At 52.5% G+C, this 18,308-nt stretch overlaps 1 protein-coding gene across 1 annotated transcript; it reads left to right on the top strand.

Moving 5' to 3' along the window:
• The first annotated feature begins 422 nt into the window (after window positions 1-422).
• Window positions 423-2,023, top strand: LOC135406079 (kelch-like protein 10). The gene is given in 4 exon segments (XM_064640637.1): window positions 423-767; window positions 1,293-1,770; window positions 1,864-1,886; window positions 1,888-2,023. Coding segments are annotated over 4 exon segments (750 nt in total). The 5' UTR covers window positions 423-621; the 3' UTR covers window positions 1,991-2,023.
• Window positions 2,024-18,308: the final 16,285 nt, after the last annotated feature.

The raw sequence follows: 18,308 nt of genomic DNA on the forward strand, positions 1-18,308 counted from the left end.
ACCCATGTCCCCAAGAGCCACACGGCTTTTAAACCTGGACAGGGATGAGGACGCCACCGCTGCTGCCCTGGGCAGCTGTGCCAGGGCTGGACAGCCCTTTTGGGGAAAAAGCTTTCCCAAGAGCCAACCTAAACCTCCCCTGGCACACCTCGAGTGCCAAATCAGGGGCAGTGTGTGCGACTTCAGCACTGACAGGAGCTGGGCTGTGCCTCAGCTTCCTCCTGGGTGAGGTGGCACAAGGCACTTCAGCAGCAGTCAGTGCCCACCTTTCGGGACTTTTACACTCTGGCAAAATAATACTGAGGATTATTTATTATTATTATTATTCATTATTCTTATGCTGGGGGATCACACAGACGATTTTGCTCCCAGCAACCATTAACATTGTGCAGGCCCGGGGTTCAGCAGAACCTGGGCCGAGGGGAAGTGAAGGCGCCGGGCAACCAGGGAATGTTGGGCCTGGGTCACCCCTGTGGTTGTGATGTCATCACGGGTCACAATCCAGAGCCAGCGAGTGGGTTCAGCGCTGGATGTTTCCAGGCAACACCAGAGTGTTCCACGCACATCAGATAGGTCCACTCTGCCTCAGACTCCAAGGTGGGGGATAGCTCATCCTCCAACATGGAGAGGGAGACGAGAGAAAGGAATTGCTGCATCTCCAACGAGCTCCGCCTTGAAGAGAGACCCTGTGATGTCATCATAGCAGTTGATGGAGTGGAATTCAAAGCGCACAAGCAAATCCTCTCCTGTTGCAGTGTCTACTTCGGGTCAGTACTGGAAACACAAGAATTTATTTACAAGGGCCTGGAGTGACAGGACAAGGGGTAATGGCGTCACACTGACAGAGGTTTATATTAGATAGTTGGAAAAACTTCCTCCCTGTGAGGGTGGTGAGGTCCTGGCACAGGTTGCCCAGAGAAGCTGTGACTGCCCCATCTCTGGAAGTGTCCAAGGCCAGGTTGGATGGGGCTTGGAGCAACCTGGTCTAGTGGAAGGAGTTCCTACCCATGGCATGGGTTGGAATGGGATAATCCTTAAGGTCCCCTCCTACCCAGGCCATTTTGTGATTTTGTGATTCCTGTGGAAGCATGAGGGCCGTTCACCCTGGTGCTCCCTGTCCCCAGCCAGAGGCTTTCTCTCCTTTTTCAAACAACCAGCAAGTAAAACATTAATTAATAAACTATGGGGCCTCCCAGCAGGGCTCCTGCCAGTGCCTAAACTGTTGCCCTGGGAGTTCGGGAAACACAGGGGACCCAAGGACAGGATTTAATGCAGCAGTGCTGTGTTTTCAGGATACTGTTTACCAACTGGGACAAGATGGTCTATCAAATCCCTGGTGTTTCAGCTGAAATGATGGGTCTCATCATCGATTACGCCTACACTGGGACAGTACCGATCACGGAGGACAACGTTGAGAGTTTGCTGGCTGCAGCAGACCAGTTCAACGTCATGGGCATCATCAACCTGTGCTGCGAGTTCCTCCATTCCAGGCTCTGCTTTGAGAACTGCATTGGCATCTGGAGATTAACTAGCTATTACTACTGCCCTGACCTGCGCGCAGCCGCCTGCGCTTACATCTTGCATCACTTCGAGGAGGTGTCCCAGGTGTCCGAGGAGTTCCTAGCCCTCTCTGCTGAGGAGCTGGCACATATCATCGAGAAGGATGAGCTCAACGTGAGGCGAGAAGAAGCCATGCTCGAGGCTGTGCTGAGGTGGATCGCTCACGACCCGCAGAACAGGAGGCAGTACATCGCCTGCTTGCTGGACAAGGTGGGTGCAGCACAGCTTTGAAGCTGTCCCCAAAGGCTGCCGAGGGGGAAACCATCAGCATTAGTATTCTAACCTCTTCCTTGCATGTTCCAGGTTCGACTGGCACTCCTACAGTCTGAACAACGTCGAAGCTCACGAGTACATGAAGGACAGTGCTGAGTGCAAAGATCTCATCATCAGGGCCCTGTCAGAAATCTATGACCTTTTTATAGATTATTAAAGAATAAATTTGCAGATCGAAGTACGAGACAAATCAATAATGTTATAATGTTATATTTAGCGTTTTGTTAAAAGCACAAGTTTGAGAGTTGTGTAATAACTAACCACAAGATCTGTTGAGTTGCTGACTAACAAACCACAACGCAGAGATGAATTGTCACATTATGCCTTGTTGTTCTTAAAAGTACTTGTTCTAAGCACATTTGTAGGAATCAAAATGGAGAAAGCAGGGGGAGGGGTAGACCACGAGGTCTGGATTGAAAAACCACTACCTGCAATGGAAAATTCCAGCATCACGGCCCATAGAGACTATTGACTACTGGTCTATTGGCTGATGTCTCCCAGCAACAGGATTAGCCTGCAAAAAGAGGAACCAAACAGGAGTCGGCCCGTGTCATGGTTTGAAATCCTCAAAATCTAAATTCCCTCGTCCTAGCCCCTTGTCACATCTCAATCTAATGTGAGATGGGGTTTTTTTCCCAGACAAAACACACCAGACTCCAAATGGGGGAAAGGGAATATATTACAATGACTATACAAATAAATACTACAATACATTATATACAATCTTAGCTATCTCTACCATGACATAAGTATTTACAATGGATCAGATCTCTTCCCCCCTCCAAATAAAAGTCCAGGAGGGAAGAAGGACAGATCCCTTCTAGTCTCTGAGCAGTTTCTCTACGGCAGCAGTCCTCTTCACATGCAGCAGCTGATAGCTGGATCTCTTTTCAATACACACAAGAGGGTCTCCAAGCCCCTTGGCCCGTCGTCTCCAAAACGAGGGTCTTCAAGACACAGGGGGTCTCCTTTCACCCCTCTTGGCTCTCCTTCAACTCCAAGCAAAGGCCTCATCTGTGGACTGCCAGCAGGGACAAGGCTGGCTTCACCACAGGCATATCACGAAATGCAGGGGCATCTTCGTGAAAGTCCCTTCCTCGGGGGATTCACCCCTGAGTCAGAACATCTTGGGCAGCATTCAGTTGCAAGCCTTTGCCTCAAGAGTTCTACCAGAGCTCCTGTGCTCTGTTCCAGGCTGCCAGGCTTGTCAGCAGCAGCGGGGGGGCCAAGGTCAACTCCCCCCACATTCCTTTTCTGTCCCGATCCAGCTTCAGGACATCTTTGAGCTTCTCAGCTCCTCTCCCTCCGGTGCTGCACATCCAAAACTACTCTCCAAAATAGGAGTCCATGTCCCTCCTTTCCTGGAGGTCTCAAAGGAGTTTGGGGGGTTTGGTTCAGTTCTTACCCCCAAAACTCTGTAGCTCTGCTGCTGACTCTCCTTCTCGGCTCTCTGGGACAACTCGGTGTCTCCCTTACTCAGCTGCATGTCTCTGCTGCTTCTCCGGTTCAGTTCTTATCTGTCCTGGCTCTCTGCCAGAGTCTCTGGACGCTGCGTCTGCCGCTGCTGTCTCTGCTCACTCACAGTGGAGAAAACATCTCCCAGCTTAACTACTAACAGTCTAACACTGTTCCAAGTCTCTGCAGTCCCCCCAGCCGGGGGTCGGGAGGGGGCCAGAGCCCTCCAAGGGGCTCCGAGCCCCTTCCTCGTGGCTCACAACATGGCTACCTCTCCTACAACAACAAAACTACAACTCTTCTCTTCCGTTTGCTTGTGGTATGTTTACATTTTGCAGGAGCGCAGATTGGTTCAAAGCTCAAGTGCCACCACCCCTTGGGGGTTACCACTTTCTTAGCCTCTGGGGGAAAATCTGGTTCAAACCACTACAGCCTGCGAAAGGGGAACCAAACAGAATCTAACCCGCGAAACTGGAGCCAAAGGACAGATGAGGTGACATTGGGGGGAGGTGGTTGTGAAAGGGTATAAGAAGTGCTGCCCTGTTGTTCCCTTTTGCGGACCGTGGCAGGAACAAGGGGCTTCCTCCGATCGCCCGGCTCGCCGTTTTGCTTATTTGTTCTTCAATAAATTCTTTATTTCCTTGCAACCCTAAATTTCTTGAGTCCCTTTACTATATCAACCTGAACTCGTACAGCCAGAGCTCCTCAGCCGACGCCAAGCCACTCACCCTGTAGGGGACGCAAAGTCCTTGTGTAACAAGGAATAACTGCTCCTCGTGTGGTGCTGAGACAAAAAGAGCTTTATTTCAAATTCGGTGTGGTTTTATCCTTTTACACCATGTGACTTCTTTAGCCAATGAGGTTACCTATGTCTGCACATGGTCCCCTGGGCTCCTCTGCCCCGGCACGTCCTCTGTGCCCTGGACACACCTCTCACATCACCCTGCTCTTAATTATCTAAAGAAGTCACGAAAACAGTGCAAAACAACAACAGTGCAAACATTCAGAACAGTACATTGTAAACTACCAAGGTTTGCAATGACCCAGCACATCGCTTGCTTGGTTTCTTATACTTCTATGGTATACCTTATAAAACTTTCTTATATTCCTAAAGGGTAGTGCAACTTGGAGAAATAACTTTATTAACTTAGGGGCCTTAGGCCAACCGTGTATAAACTTACAACCTTTATTAATCTGAGGGGTTTTATAACTAGGGAATTCAACTTTATTTAAAAAACAGGATAATCTTAGCAAAACTAAATTTTCTTAGAAGTGACCTTGTGGCTGAGGTAATGTATTTAGTGAGGTGTTTTGTGTTTTAATATTTGACCAGTCAAACAACTCTTTCATTCATTCACTCTTTTCATTCATTTTCATTCGTCGGTGGCCACCTTCACTCACACACACACATACACACACATTTTACAGACTGCTTTTTACCACATTGGTCATTCCTTAATGTAAACCTGGAACATAAACATAACTCTTTTTAAACTTCTGTGTTACTCTGGTTCCTGCTGCTGTGGTCGTGTACCTGAATAGGATTTTACACACCTGGAAGAAATCTGCTTAAGTTCTTTTCCTGTAGCTACACAGGCATAGCTCCCTCCCCCGTCACAAAATCTAGGGATCTCGTCCACTGTCCTGAAATCAAGTTCCTTACCATGACCAGTGGTTCGGGAGAGGCACAAGCCTGGGGTTTATGTTGCTTTTCATACTTACGCTTTTCAGTGCTGTCACAATTTAAAAAACTGATAACATACATAGCTTTTTACAGATGTTCTTGCAGGCTACACAGATTCTCACCCTTTTTGTTTTTATCTAGTATGTGTTTCAATGTGTCATTTGCTTGTCTTATAGGTTAGTGTGGAATGGTTGTGACGTGAGAATTTTCCTATTTGATAGGAAGTAAAGCTGTTTTATTATTATTGTTAATCCATTTTTGGGTACCAAAGGTTGCTAAGCAACTAAATCATTGTGTTTTACACTCTTGCGTTTTGTCCAGTGGATGCTGTGGCAGTTATGTTTTGTGGATGTGTATCTATGTGCATGTACATATTTCAATATGTCCAGTTCAGAGATGTGTATATCTGTTCACTAGATCTCATTTGCCATTAACTCTCTAGGGTTAATGCTTTCCTGAGATGGCATGGGTGTGATTGCTTGACAGTGTGGGCATGCCCTGATAATGTCTGAGCTTTATTAATCGTGGGTTGGAATTGGCTCTTTACAGAATGTGCATTCTGATGGAAAAATGAATGAGTTAATTTTGCTTGCTCTAGAACTCTGGGTATGGTGTTAAACATTGCTGCTTTACCAGCTTCTTAGTTTCTGTCAGTTATTGACTCTGACCTGTCAGCATGTGATTTGTGTGTATTGTATAGAAATCATACCTTTTGTAAATCACGGGAACCAAACAGAACGCATTTCAAACAACAGGTGAGGGTTAACAATATCTCAAGGAAATTAACTTTCAAGACAGGGTATGAACCTTATAGTATAACAGACATAGATACAACATTAAGGGTTGTTCAGAAAACTTTCCAAGGCAATATGAACGGCAGCCAGTTCCAGAACCTGCACAGAGCCTTGGTTCACGGTCTGTAGTTCTCGTTCCCACTGTTCTGTGGCAGGATTTACTCAAGACATTGCAGCATTTTGTGTTTTTCCCAGATGCATCTGTGAAGGCTCTGAGACCTTTTACTGTTTCAGGTTTGCATCTGGTGTGGCTTTTAAAGGTAAAAGCCACATTTTCTGCCCACAATCTGTGCTTAAGGAGATGGATTGAAATATTACCACCCAAATTTGCCAAGGCAGTTTGGGATCCTGCGTCCTCAGCTGTCATCCTATCCAAATTGTCCTTTGAAGCTGGACTGTTGACAAAAGGCAGGATCTCTTCTGTCCAATTCCCGCAGTCGTGCTCTGCCTTTAATGACAAGCTTTGCAAACATCTCATTAACAGTTTACACATTTTTTAGGTGGTGTGTGTGTGGCAGGAAGAGCCATTCTAGAACTAACAGTGGGCTTCTCTCAGTTTGATCCCACTGAACAATACTGCAAAGTCGGTACCTGCTGGGAATTAGGACTAGGTAGATTTGCCTTTCAGGATTTCTCCTGTTTTGTCTGCTTGTATCACCTTGGTACAATTTTCTAACACTTGGTTTGCCTCTGCAGCTAGAGATTTGTCAGACTTTAGGTTGGAGTTCCCCTTTAGCAATACAAAGAGAGGGTGTAGGCCCCTTGTGGTTATGGTTAAAACAGGTTTTAAGCAATTGACAGCTCCCTGAGGCTTCTGCAACTCGTGTAAATATAAAGTGTTTTTTACCTTGAGCTGTAGCAGCTGTGGAGAACTTTTTTGCTGCGTGGATTCCTGTCCAGGGCAAGCCCAGAGTTGTGGTTGCTGGATCCTTCCTGAAACAATCTGAAGATCTGCATCTTGAACAATTTTGGTTAGAGCAGTAACAATGAATGGCAGTTCATTTCTTGTGGCCGTGGTTATCAATGTGTCCTCTGCATAATGATGTATTATGGCTGTTTGATACCTTGTCAGGTTACTTTGCATCTCCTGAGGAGGGACAGCCCAGCAGTGATTTTGCATAGGCTGTGCATTGTTCGTGGCCATGACGAGAGAGAAAAGTCTCTGGGCATCCCCATGGTGTATAAGGGTGGTAAAGGAATAGTTCTTTGAACCAGTTACCACTAGTGACCAATTTCCTGGAAGCTTTATAGGTAGGGGCAGTCCAAGCTGCAAGGCTTCTGCATGTTTTTTGACTGCGTGTTCTGCTCTTAACATTTGCAGTGTTTTCCACCTGTCCCCTTTCTTGGGGGTGCAGAGTACATGGGTATTTTGGGGGCTGGTTATTGGCATATTGTGGCTTGCCTTAAGTTGTTTCCTCTCTTCCACATGAAAAGTGGTGCTACAAAGGAGTACAGCAAGCAGTACCCCCACAAGCAGTGCAATGCTTGCGACCTATCTCTTGCCTTGCTTATGGCACCCTTGGTACAACTCAGTCCATTCCCTGCTGTTAGGGTGCTTATGAAATGTTGCTATTAGAGGTCTCCAGGGGCAATCTTTCTGAGAGTGATCAGTGTCTCCACATCTAACACAACTACCTGTGTGTCTGACTTCTTTTTGTACTCTTAGCTGGGCATCTAAGGCTGCAGCTAAAAAGGCAGGTTGGTGCTTCTCAGAGCTAACTCTTTGGTAGGGTTGAACCAGTTCAGGAATGTTGCAATTTTCCCCTGCAGGAGGGGTCTGCAAGGCTCTTTCACAGCTTGTATTCCCCTCTTCAAGAGCCAACTGCTTATACAGCATCTCTCTGGCTTCATTGTATTCAACTTGCTTGTTTAAAGCAGACTGCAGCTGGTCTAAACATCTCAAATTTGGCTCAGTACAACCTTGTAACACTTTAATGGGAAACAGGTAATTATCTTGGTTTGTAGTGAGAGTGTTTTTCATAGCTTTTAGGGCTTGCCTGGCTACTACGTCGCATATTTCTCTATGGTATTTAGATTGTGTATCTAATGAATTATAATTTGCATCCCCACTTAACTGGTGTGCTGTGACGCCTGCCTGTGGGTATTTAATATAAGCAGAGCAATTTTTCTGAAAGTCAGCTAACCAGACTGTATATTGGGTGTCACTAAGAACTATTTTCATTAGTTCTTTCCAGTCATATGTGGTGAAAAAATAGATGGAACTCAATGCCTCCAAATACTTGAGAGTATTGGTTAAGGACATACCAGATTCTCTTACCGAAGGCCTCAGTTTCTCTGTAGCCCCATACAGGGGTTGACGCTGAGGGGACTGGCTTTGGCTGAATTCGTTTGGGCACGGCTGAATATTATTCAAGCTTCCCACTTGAAGTGCCTTGCCCAGACATTGTTCCCAGGTGTTAACTGACTTCCCCCCATTCGCCTCCACGTTCCCTCCCGGTGGAACCATCCCTGGTTCCTTCTCCCCATCCCCCCACTCCTCCCCCTCTGTGGCTCCAGTGAACCCGGTTCCCTGGGGGGGTGGTGGTGGGCGGTGGGCAGGGGGTGGGGTTGCTTTCCCCTTGGTGTCTGTGGGTGGGGCGGGGCTGCGCCGGGGCCAGAGAGAAGGATCGGTGTCTGGTCCGTGTGGTGGGGAAGATGGTGGCACCCATGCCTGGGCGTGTGGTCGGCGACCATTCGCGCTATGGGGTGGCAAATAAACTGGGTTAACCCCCCCATCACCATTACGGGGCCCCCCGCGGTGGTGCCATGGGCTGGGATCTCGCGTCACAAGCCCCGTCCCTTCCCGCTGACCTGCATCCCTTGGGCTCCCGGTTCCTGACCCAGTACTTAAATCACGAACGGCTCCTCTCCCTCCCCCCTCTATGTCCCCTGAGTTTCTGTTCCTGCGTTGCAAGTTTGGTAATTGCTTGTGTGTGTGTCTTGGTTCAGAATACGGTAAGATTTTAGCAGTAAAGTTAATGTTTCAATGTCTCTGTGAGGTTGCTATGGAAACGAAGCATCTTATGTTCCCTTAGCTCCAGGCAGGTGCCGGAGCACATGGCTGGGAGTTCCTTTGTGTAGCACTTTCAGTTCCGACTTGGCTGTTCGCCTGCCGGCTTTTTTTTCTTCTGGCGTGTCTGCGAGGTTCGGGGTCGGAATCAGGGCCGTCCTCTCCGGCCGCTTCGATCTGTCGGCTTTTTCTTTCTTCTTTCTTCCTCTCGTTCCTGTGCACTTTTCCTAATATTTGGGAGCTCCTAAACTAACTTTCCGTTTCTCAGACGTCACTGAGACAACGGGTTATAGACATCTTGGTTTTTTGTGGTGAAAGATTCCCGAGTCAAAATAATAGACTCGATAACCGGAATCTACCACGAGTTTCCTGGTTCAGGATAATCTAAACTGACTTAATATAAGTTAAAAGAGTCCCAAGTTCGGGTGCGCCGTGTGTAGGAGACACAAATGTCCTTATATAATAAGGAAAAACACCTCCTCGTGTGATGGTGAACAAAGAGAGTTTATTTCAAATTCGGCGCGGTTTTATCCTTTAACACCCTGTGACTCCTTTAACCAATGAGGTTACCTGTGTCGGCGCATGCTCCCTTGGGCTTCTCTGCCCCGGCACGTACCCTGTGCCCTGGACATGCCTCCCACACCCTGGTTCCCCCCAGTGTGTCCCAGTATCCCCCAGTAATCCCCCAGTGCCCTGCAAAGCCCCCCAACTATCCCCAAGGTGTCCCCAGATGCCCTTGGCCTTTCTGTGAGCATGTGGGGGGGAAGTTTCTGGGGTCAGAGGCTCTGGGGGGGCTCCTGGGATGAGATGGAGGGTTGGGGACATCAGGGATGGAGCTTGGGGCCAGTGGAATTGGAGGTGTCAAGGGGGGAATAATGGCAATGGGGAGGCCCTGGGGACACTGGAGACACCAGGGTTGTCTTGGAGTGTCAAGAGGGGAATTAGGGACACCAAGAGGGTCTTGGGGACACCAGGGGGGTTTCAGGATTCACCTGCTCATGGTGCAGCCCCTCCTCTCCCCCCCAGGCCCCTTTAACCCCCCCCAAATGTCCCCTAACCCCCATTTTCCCTTTAATCCCCTCCCCACACATATCCCTTTGACCCCCCAGAGCCCCCAAGACCTCTTTTAACTTCCCTAAATGCAATCAAAGCCCCCCTAGCCCCCCTTAAATCCCCATCCCACCCCTGCAGATCCCCCCAAATCTCCCGCAGCCCCCCCCTCAAATCCCTTCCAACCCCTCCAAGAGGGATCGCCCAGCACCCTGGGACAGGAACACAGTGGGCTGTACTGGGGGCACTGGGCTGTACTGGGAGGGCACTGAGGGGGGCTCAGGTGTCCCATGACAACATGGCCCAGCTCCAGGAGAGATCTGGGGAGCAGTGAGGAGCTACTGGTCTGTCCTGGTCTGTACTGGTCTGTCCAGGTTTGTACCCCCAATCCCCAAAGCCCCTCCCCAGCTCCCCCAGGACCCTCCCGCACCCCAAAGCCTCCAGGCCCCCCCAGGCCCAACTTGGTCCTGCTGCCCCTTGAGCATCTGCAGCTGCTGCAGAACCAGGCATTTCATCAGCAAATGTGCAGCTGACACCAAGCTGGGGGTGTGTTGATGTGCTGGAAGGCAGGAGGGCTCTGCAGAGGGACCTGGCCAAGCTGGATCCATGGGCTGATTGCAAGGGGATGAGGGTCAAGCAGGCCAAGGGCCGGGTCCTGCCCTTTGGCCACAAGAAGCCCCGTCAGCCCCCCGGGCTGGGGCCAGAGTGGCTGGAGAGCAGGCAGGCAGAAAGGGAGCTGGGAGTGGGGATGGACAGGAAGCTGAAGAGGAGGCAGAGTGTGGCCAGGTGGCCAAGAGGGCCAATGGATGGTGGCCTGGCTGAGGAAGAGTGTGGCAGCAGGAGCAGGGAAGAGATTGTTGGGCTGGAGTGAGGGCTGGTGAGGCCACCCCTGGAGTGCTGTGTCCAGCTCTGGGCCCCTGAGTTGAGGAAGGCCCTGGAGGGGCTGGAGCAGGTGCAGAGAAGAGCAGCGAGGCTGGGGAAGGGAGTGGAGCACAAGTGGTGTGAGGAGAGGCTAAGGGAGCTGGGGGTGTTGAGGCTGGAGAAGAGGAGGCTCAGGGGAGACCTCCTGACTCTCTGCAAGTCCCTGCCAGGAGGGTGTAGCCAGGTGGGGTTGGGGCTGTTCTGCCAGGAAGCAGCAGTAGGACAAGAGGGCTGGGTCTGGAGCTGTGCCAGGGGAGGTTTAGGTTGGATATTGGGAAGGAATTTTTTCCCAAGAGAGTTATCAGGCCTTGGAATGGGCTGGGCAGGGAGGGAGTGGAGTCCCTGTCCCTGGAGGTGTCCCTGGAGTTATTTTTTAGCATCAACATTCCATGGCATCATAACCCTAAATAATTTCATTTCTATCAATAGATCTGATTTGCCATCATTAAAACCTGGGGGACAAAAGTGGTTCAGTCACACCTCTGTAATTCCTCTAAATATAAAATGTTGACAAGATTCAAGGCTGAGATTGGATCCAGCAGCCTCCAGCACCCCACAGGAAGTTGGGACCTCAGGGGAACCACTCCCTTTCCCAAAACCTGGTTTCCAAAGACCCCCATGGGACTGCCGGACCCACCAGACCACCCCTCCTTTTCCACCCTTCTCCCTGTTCCTCCTGCTTTTCCGTGGTCCCCTCAATCCCCAGCCCAACCAGGATCACTTTTGGGGTCCCAACCCCCACTTTTTGCCCTCCTTCCCACCCCTTCCACATCATCCCCCCACTCCCCAGCCCCCTCATGCTCAGTTTGGGGGTCCCACCCTCCCCTTTTCCCCACTCTTCTGACCTCTCCCACCCATTCCCCATCACCCCCCAAACTTCAGTGCCCCTCCCACTCCACTTTTGGGGGGTCCCACTCCCCTCCCACTCAGTTTGGGGTCCCACCACCCCTTTATCCCCTCTGACCCCCCTTATCCCACCAACCACCCCCCTCCCACCCCCCACTCACCCGAGAGCTCCTCGCCCGCAGCCGGGGGGGCTCCCAGCACCACCAGTGCCCAGAGAAGTCCCCCAGAAAAGGGGTTGGGGGGGTCCTGGGTGGGCTTTGAGTGTGTTTGGGGGTCCTTGAAGGGCTTTGGGAAAGTGTAGGGGGGTTCCCAGCACGTTTTGGGGTGAGCTGGGTGCTTTATTGAGGGGCAGGTGCCCTCCCAAAGCCCCCCCAGAGCGAGTTGACATTGGGGGAACACAGAGGGGTCCCCATTCCCGATCCATCCCGGGGCCGGTTCTGCTCCCCCCAAACTCAGCTCCAATCCTTGGGATTCCTTCAAACCCCTCCCCCACTGTCTCCCAGATCTGTCACTGGAGAAAACTGGGAAGCTTTCCTGGGATCACTGGGAGCAACCAGGTGGAGGCAGAGTGACAGCAGGGACAGGGGGGACACACGACCCCCCCAAAAACCTCACGGGGACGGGGAGGGGTCCAGGCTAAGCCTGAGGCCCTGGGGAGGGGCTGCGGCCGCCGCCGGCTCAGGAGCTCTGTGGGGAGAGAAAAGGGGGTGACACCGGGGTGGGGGGTCCCCGGGGGGGCACAGACGCTCTGGGGGGACACACGACCCCCTGGGACCCCCCTCACCTTCTGGCACAGGTAGAAGCCGAGCTCCCAGCGCCAGGGAGACGAAGCCCAAGAGGAAGCCCCGGCCCCTCCTTCGCAGCAATTCCTCAGGCTGATGGAGCCCGGCAGGGCCGGGGCCGCCGGCGGTGTCCGATCCCGGCAGGAAGCGGGGAGGGCCCGGCGGGGTCTGATAGAAATAAATCAAGGCAGAGCTCTCTCTTTCTTTTCCCCCCTGGGCAGTGACCATCAAGAGCTGTCCCTGCTTCACGGCAGAAGCTGCACACACTTCAACAAAGTCTGTGGAAGAATCTGCTCTGTCAAAGTTGGCCCTGGGCTTTTATGCTTCTCCAGTGATGGATCAGCAGTCACATATTCCCAGGCCAGTGAGCAGCTGATCTGTCAAACTCTGCTTCCAAAAGCAGGATGTGTGTTGGAAGGTTGGGGAACCAGGCTGGGTTTGGGCCAATTCAACACTAAACCAACCCCTTGGCACCAGCAGTAACTCCCCACAGAGAGCTGGCAGTGCTTGCATTCTCTGACGGGATTCTTTTCCAGGTAGAACATCCTGCTACAAGGGGTCTGTTACCACCCGTCCCAGACGGGGGGGGGTAACCCAGGTTCTTATTAATAAATCCCTTGGGGTGGATTAGAGTGAAACGACACTGAATAATCGGTGTTTGAAAACATATATATGTAGGGTTTATTTTAGAACAGTGTTGTTTCAAAGGTAAACAGGTATGTTGCCATTTTGGGTGTTATCATCTCTATCTCTCATCTACAGCAACATGGCATAGAGAGAACCTTTAGGGAAAATGCATAAGGGAAAGGCAGGATAAGGGTAAGGGAGAGTAAGGGAAAGCAAAGCTGAGAGTGGAAAGCTGTCTATAGTCACTGCCCACGGGGTCCAGAGATGGAACTTGGCAGTTGCAGCTCCAATGTCTGTCAGTTGAAGTGGTGGCCTTGACCCGTTTGGGGTGGGGGAGGGAAGCCCCCACACTCCAAGAAGTTATGAGTTATTATATCCATGGACAGTGTTCTGGGCCGTGCCTCGAGCCTCCAAGGTCTGCTGGGCCTGCACAGAGTTCCCGTGAGGGGCCTGGGAAACACGGCTCTTCTCGCCTTTTCAGGGCTTGACACCTTCAGCAGCACTGGCAGGGGGGATGGGTCCAGCTGCCTCTTCCCAGCCTGCAGAAGTGCCCTGGCAATCCCAGAATGCATAAATCATTGTGGCAGTTTGCGACCCTCACAAATCCAATTTCCAAGTCCAAGCCCCCCCCCCCCCCCGTTTGTTTCAGTGTGAGAGGGTTTTCAGACAAAACACAGCTCGGTATGGGGGGAAGGGAATTCTATTACAGTTTATTACTTACACAAATAAATACTATAATACATTCTATACACAATTCTAACTATCTCTCCTATGATAGAGCAATATATTTACATTAGATCAAATCCCTCCTTTCCCTCCAATAAAAGTTCAGAAGGGAAGAAGAAAAGATCCTTTCCACTTTCAGGGCAGCAGTGTCTCTCCTCTTCAAGGCAGCAGTCGTAGCTGGATTTGTCAGAGCTGGAAAATCTCTTTCTCTCTCCATTACAACACAGGGGTCTTCTCTCACCCCTCGGCCCTTCGTCTCCAGCCCAAGGTCTCTCTCCCGTGGACTGCGAAAGCAGGGACAAGACTCGCCTCTCCACAGTCATATCACGGGGTACTGGGCACCCCTGACAGTCCCTTCCTCAGGGGATTCAAGTTCCTCCTGAGTCAGAACATTTAGGGCTTTCAGTTCAGTTTTTGCCCCAAGCGTTCCAGCAGAGCTCCTTTGCTCTGTCTCAAACTGTCAGCATGGCGAAGGGGGGCAGGAAAGCCTCTTCCCCCCTCCACATTCCTCCTGGCTGTCCTGGTCCAGCTCCAGGACATCTCTGAGCTTCTCAGCTTCTTTCTCTCTCTCTCTCTCTCTCTCTAGTTGCTGCTGCATTTCAGGACTCCCTTCAAGTGGAAGCCCACCCCCTCCTTCCAAAAGGGGTCTTAAAGGGTTTGGAGAAATAAAGCCAGGCTCACCCCAAACAGTCTCTGCTGAGCCTGGTGCTCTGTCTCTCTGTCGGGCATCTGTGTCTCTCAGCTTGGCTCTGTGCCACCTCGCTCCTGCTGACTGTCTTCTTGGCTCTCAGCCACAGCTCTCTGTTCGGTGCTGTCTCTGCCGCCGCTCCTGCTGCCCACTCACAGTGGAGAAAAACTCCCTCGGCTCTTGGCCGCAGTACTGGGCCCAGTTTAACACTGTTCCGAGTTTCTACAGCCCCAGCCGGGGGCCTGGGGGGTCTTGGCCCCCAGTGGGGCTCCCTGGCCCCCTCTCTCCTCGTGGTCTCAGCCCGTGGCTGCCGCTCTTCTCTCGGCTACGTAATCTCTTCTTTTCCAGCCTGTTGTGATATGTTTAATTTTGCAGGGGTGCTGATTGGGTCAACACCAAGAACACCACCTCCTGGGGTTAACCACTTTCCAACTTCAGGGGAAAGCCCTTTTTAACCCAGGACAGTCATGAACCATTTCAGTCTCTGACACTCCTCACCTTGGCCAGTCAGTTCCTGGGAACAGCCCTGGCAGTGCAGCCCCTAAGGGCACACGATGTGCTGCTGTGCTGGAGAGGACCCTCCTCAGCCTGGGCAGCAGGGCTGGAGGGGGGGGATTCCCTGCCCCTCCCCAGCTGGGCCCTTCCTGCCCACCAGCTCCTGCTCCAAAGGGCTCCCACACACCCTGGGGCACTTGTCCCACTTGGGCCCTTGAGCTGCCCCAGGGCATCTCTGGGCAGTGGCCAGCTCTGGGACTGCTCTGGCAAGTCATGGCCTGAAGCCACGAGTGTGGAATTTAGGAGAGAGTTGAAATCTCTGCAGAACAGAACTCTTGGTAACTGCTGAAGGCTTCATGAACAGCACTGCCACACCTTTTCTTTTTTTTTTAAATTCAACAATTTTCTGTAGGCGAACCCCAGGACTAGGAGGCTTGGAAAGAGCAGCTTTAGACGTGGGCCCGCTGCAGGGGCGACTTCTGGGATCGAGCAAAGTAGAAAAACAACGGCTACTCGAGTTATTTATTGTAGGGGTTGCCCCCCCGAGCTGTGTATTTTTCCTGACCCATGGGGGCCCCGGGGGTCCTGGCCATGATGACTGGGTGGTTTCTGCTGCGGGGCCTGGGGTGCACTTGAGGGCCTCAGGAGGTTTTGTGTGTGATCATGAGGAAGCTTTTCTTGATGGAAATGGTTGTCAGGCATTGGAAGGGGCTGCCCGGAGAGGTGGTGGAATCCCCATCCCTGGAGGTATCCAAGACAAGACTGGACATGGCACTCCCTCAGTGCTCTGCTCCAGTTGACAAGGTGGGGATGGGCGCAAGTTTGGACTCGATGATTTTGCAGATCTTTGCCAACCTAAATGGTTCTGTGATTGTATGATCTGGCCTGAAGACAGCTGCAGGGCAGGTGGAGGAGTCCTGTGGTGGGTCTGTGGCCAAGAGGCCTCTCCTGGCTGCAGAAGAGCAAACTGTGGGCTTTTGTGTCCCTCGAGGGCCAAGGGAGGGCTCGTGAGGCTCCAAGGAAGGGTGCGAGGAGGGGGATGGAGGGGTACTGTGGGGACCAGGGGACAAACTGTGGCCTCTGGAGCACATCCAAAGGTGCCTTAGGGTGCTGAGAGGGCAAATGGCCCAGGCTGAGGCAGCCCCAGCACAAGAGAGGGTTCAGAGAGGACTTGTGGTATGAGGAGGGCTCTAGGCCTGGAGGGCCCGGAAGGGAAAATGAACAAGTCCTGAGGGGATGGGATGGAAATTCAAAGTGGGGGGGCTCTTTGCCAAGATAGCCTTCCCCACGTCTTTCCTGGACTGCCAGTTGTCCCCATTGGCTGTCCCCAGGCAGCGCGGACGCCCACACCAGCCCCCCAGGGCAGAGCAGGGCTCTGAAGGTGTCGCGACGGAAAGCTCTAGACACCTCAATGTGAGAATCCAGGAACTTCGTTTATTGTAGATTGACAACAGCTTAATATACACTCTATAATAGGTTCATGAATATTACAGAAATTAGGCTCATTATTGGTGCTCAGTTAGGTGGTGATATCATCTTAACTGTCTTTCATTGTTTACACAGGTGGCTCGTTAAGTGTCTCTGTTTTGGTAATGCCCAGCTCCTGTTTTTCAGCCCAATTTAGAATACCCAAGGACGCTGCTGCTTTCTCACGGCCCTGCTATCTCACACTTTCTCATGGGCCTAGTCAGACTGCATCTTATACTTTAGCAGCTTATCCATAGCCTTAGCCATGTTCATATGTCCTCGCATTTCTAACCAATCCTCTACATGAAGGTGCCTGAGTGGGGTCACACTGGGCAGTGGCTCCAGGGCACCTCTGGGGCTGTCAGAGAGGGGCTGTTCCAGGGCCCTTTGGGCTTCTGGGGGCTTCTTTGCTCGGATTCTGTAGAAGAGACACAGAACTGAGGCAAGAGCAGTAGGACTACAGCTCCTGGCCCCTCAGATGGACCAATGCGGCCGCTCAGCTGGGCTGTGCCAGCAGATGAAAGCTCCCAGCATGCTGAGGAGCCTGGCCCTTCCAGCTGGATCCCTGGGGTAGTTTAGTCTAGGCCTTCCTTGGTGAATCCAAGGAATCCCCCTGGGTGCCATCCTCCCCCCTTCAGCCCTAAGCCCCCCTCAAGACTCCGCCAGCCTGGCAGGGCCACTCAGCCACCCCTGGGGCAGCTCGGGGTGCCGCACAGGGGCCTGGGGCGCGGCAAAGGCCTTGGGAGAAGGTGCTGGAAGAGCTGTTGAGTGGGGAAAAGCTCTTGCTGGTCAGTGGGAGAAAGAGAAGAGGCAACAAAAGCCATGGTTTCTCTTAAGCTTGAGCAAATGTTATGCATTTAATGTGACTGAAGGGCTCACAGGTCAGGCTCTGCGGTGTGGGGACAGAAAAGGGGTGTCCTGGGGGCACGCAGGGCTGTCTGAACATGGGGTTTCTCGGGATGTCCCGAGGAGACACGAGAGCAAAGTGGGGCCTGGAGACACCCTGAGGGCAGCTGGGCGCCCAGGGCTGAGGCAGGCCTGTGTCCCCAGGGACACCCTGCCTGTTCCTGCCTGCGTGGTGGCTCCCTGGGACCCGTTGCTGGGGGTAGGTGCACTCCTGTCCTGTCCGGTCGCCGTCCTGACGGACACTGGCCCACCGTGGGCCACTCTGGCCAAGATCTTGGAGGACTTTACCAACCTGCTGCAGTAGACAGTGCTTCCGCTGCTCTGCAGAAGGCCCCCACACCCCAACCCATGGCTGTGAGTGACCACTAAAGGCCCTGGTCCCCTCCCGCCAGCCCTGCAGGCTCTGCCGGCCCCTCACGGCTCTGTTTGCTCCTGCAGTCGTCCTCCAGGAAGGCTGAGTCAGAGGAGTTGGCTGACGAGCCTGACATCGAGAGCCATCAGGGCTGTCCAAATGTGGGGATGTCCAGGCTACTGCTGGAAGGGCTCGCCGGGCTGTCGCAGAGAGCTGAGATGGTGAGCAGGGCGGTGTGAGGGGCAGCCCTGTCGGCAAATGGGGGCTGGGGCTGTGTGGAAAGCAGTGGCCTGGCCTGGCCTGGAACTCACAATGTGGGGTGACTGCTCCAAACGCCCTCCCTGCCATGGTGGGGCCTGGGGTGGCTGCCGTGGGGGGGTTTCCTGGGGTCTGGGCAGGGCGCAGGTCTGATGTCCTGTCCCACTTGGCAGGTTTTGGGAAAGGTCGATGGGAAATCTCTGGATGGTGCACGGTGCAGTTTTTGCCTCCAGGGCAGCGAAGCCCAACCTGCAGCACTCATCGCTCGCCGTCCTCCTCTCCTGCGCTCCATTGCCCAGGACCCTCCCCCGCTCGGGCCCACGATCATTTCTGTGCCCAAGTTCCGCGCCCGCACTCCCCTCAGTGCCAGAATGTTCCTGACTCTTTTCCCGGGCTCGCGGCGCTCCCTCGTGC

The sequence above is a fragment of the Pseudopipra pipra genome, chromosome W (assembly GCF_036250125.1).
Source record: "Pseudopipra pipra isolate bDixPip1 chromosome W, bDixPip1.hap1, whole genome shotgun sequence".
Lineage (NCBI taxonomy): Eukaryota > Metazoa > Chordata > Aves > Passeriformes > Pipridae > Pseudopipra > Pseudopipra pipra.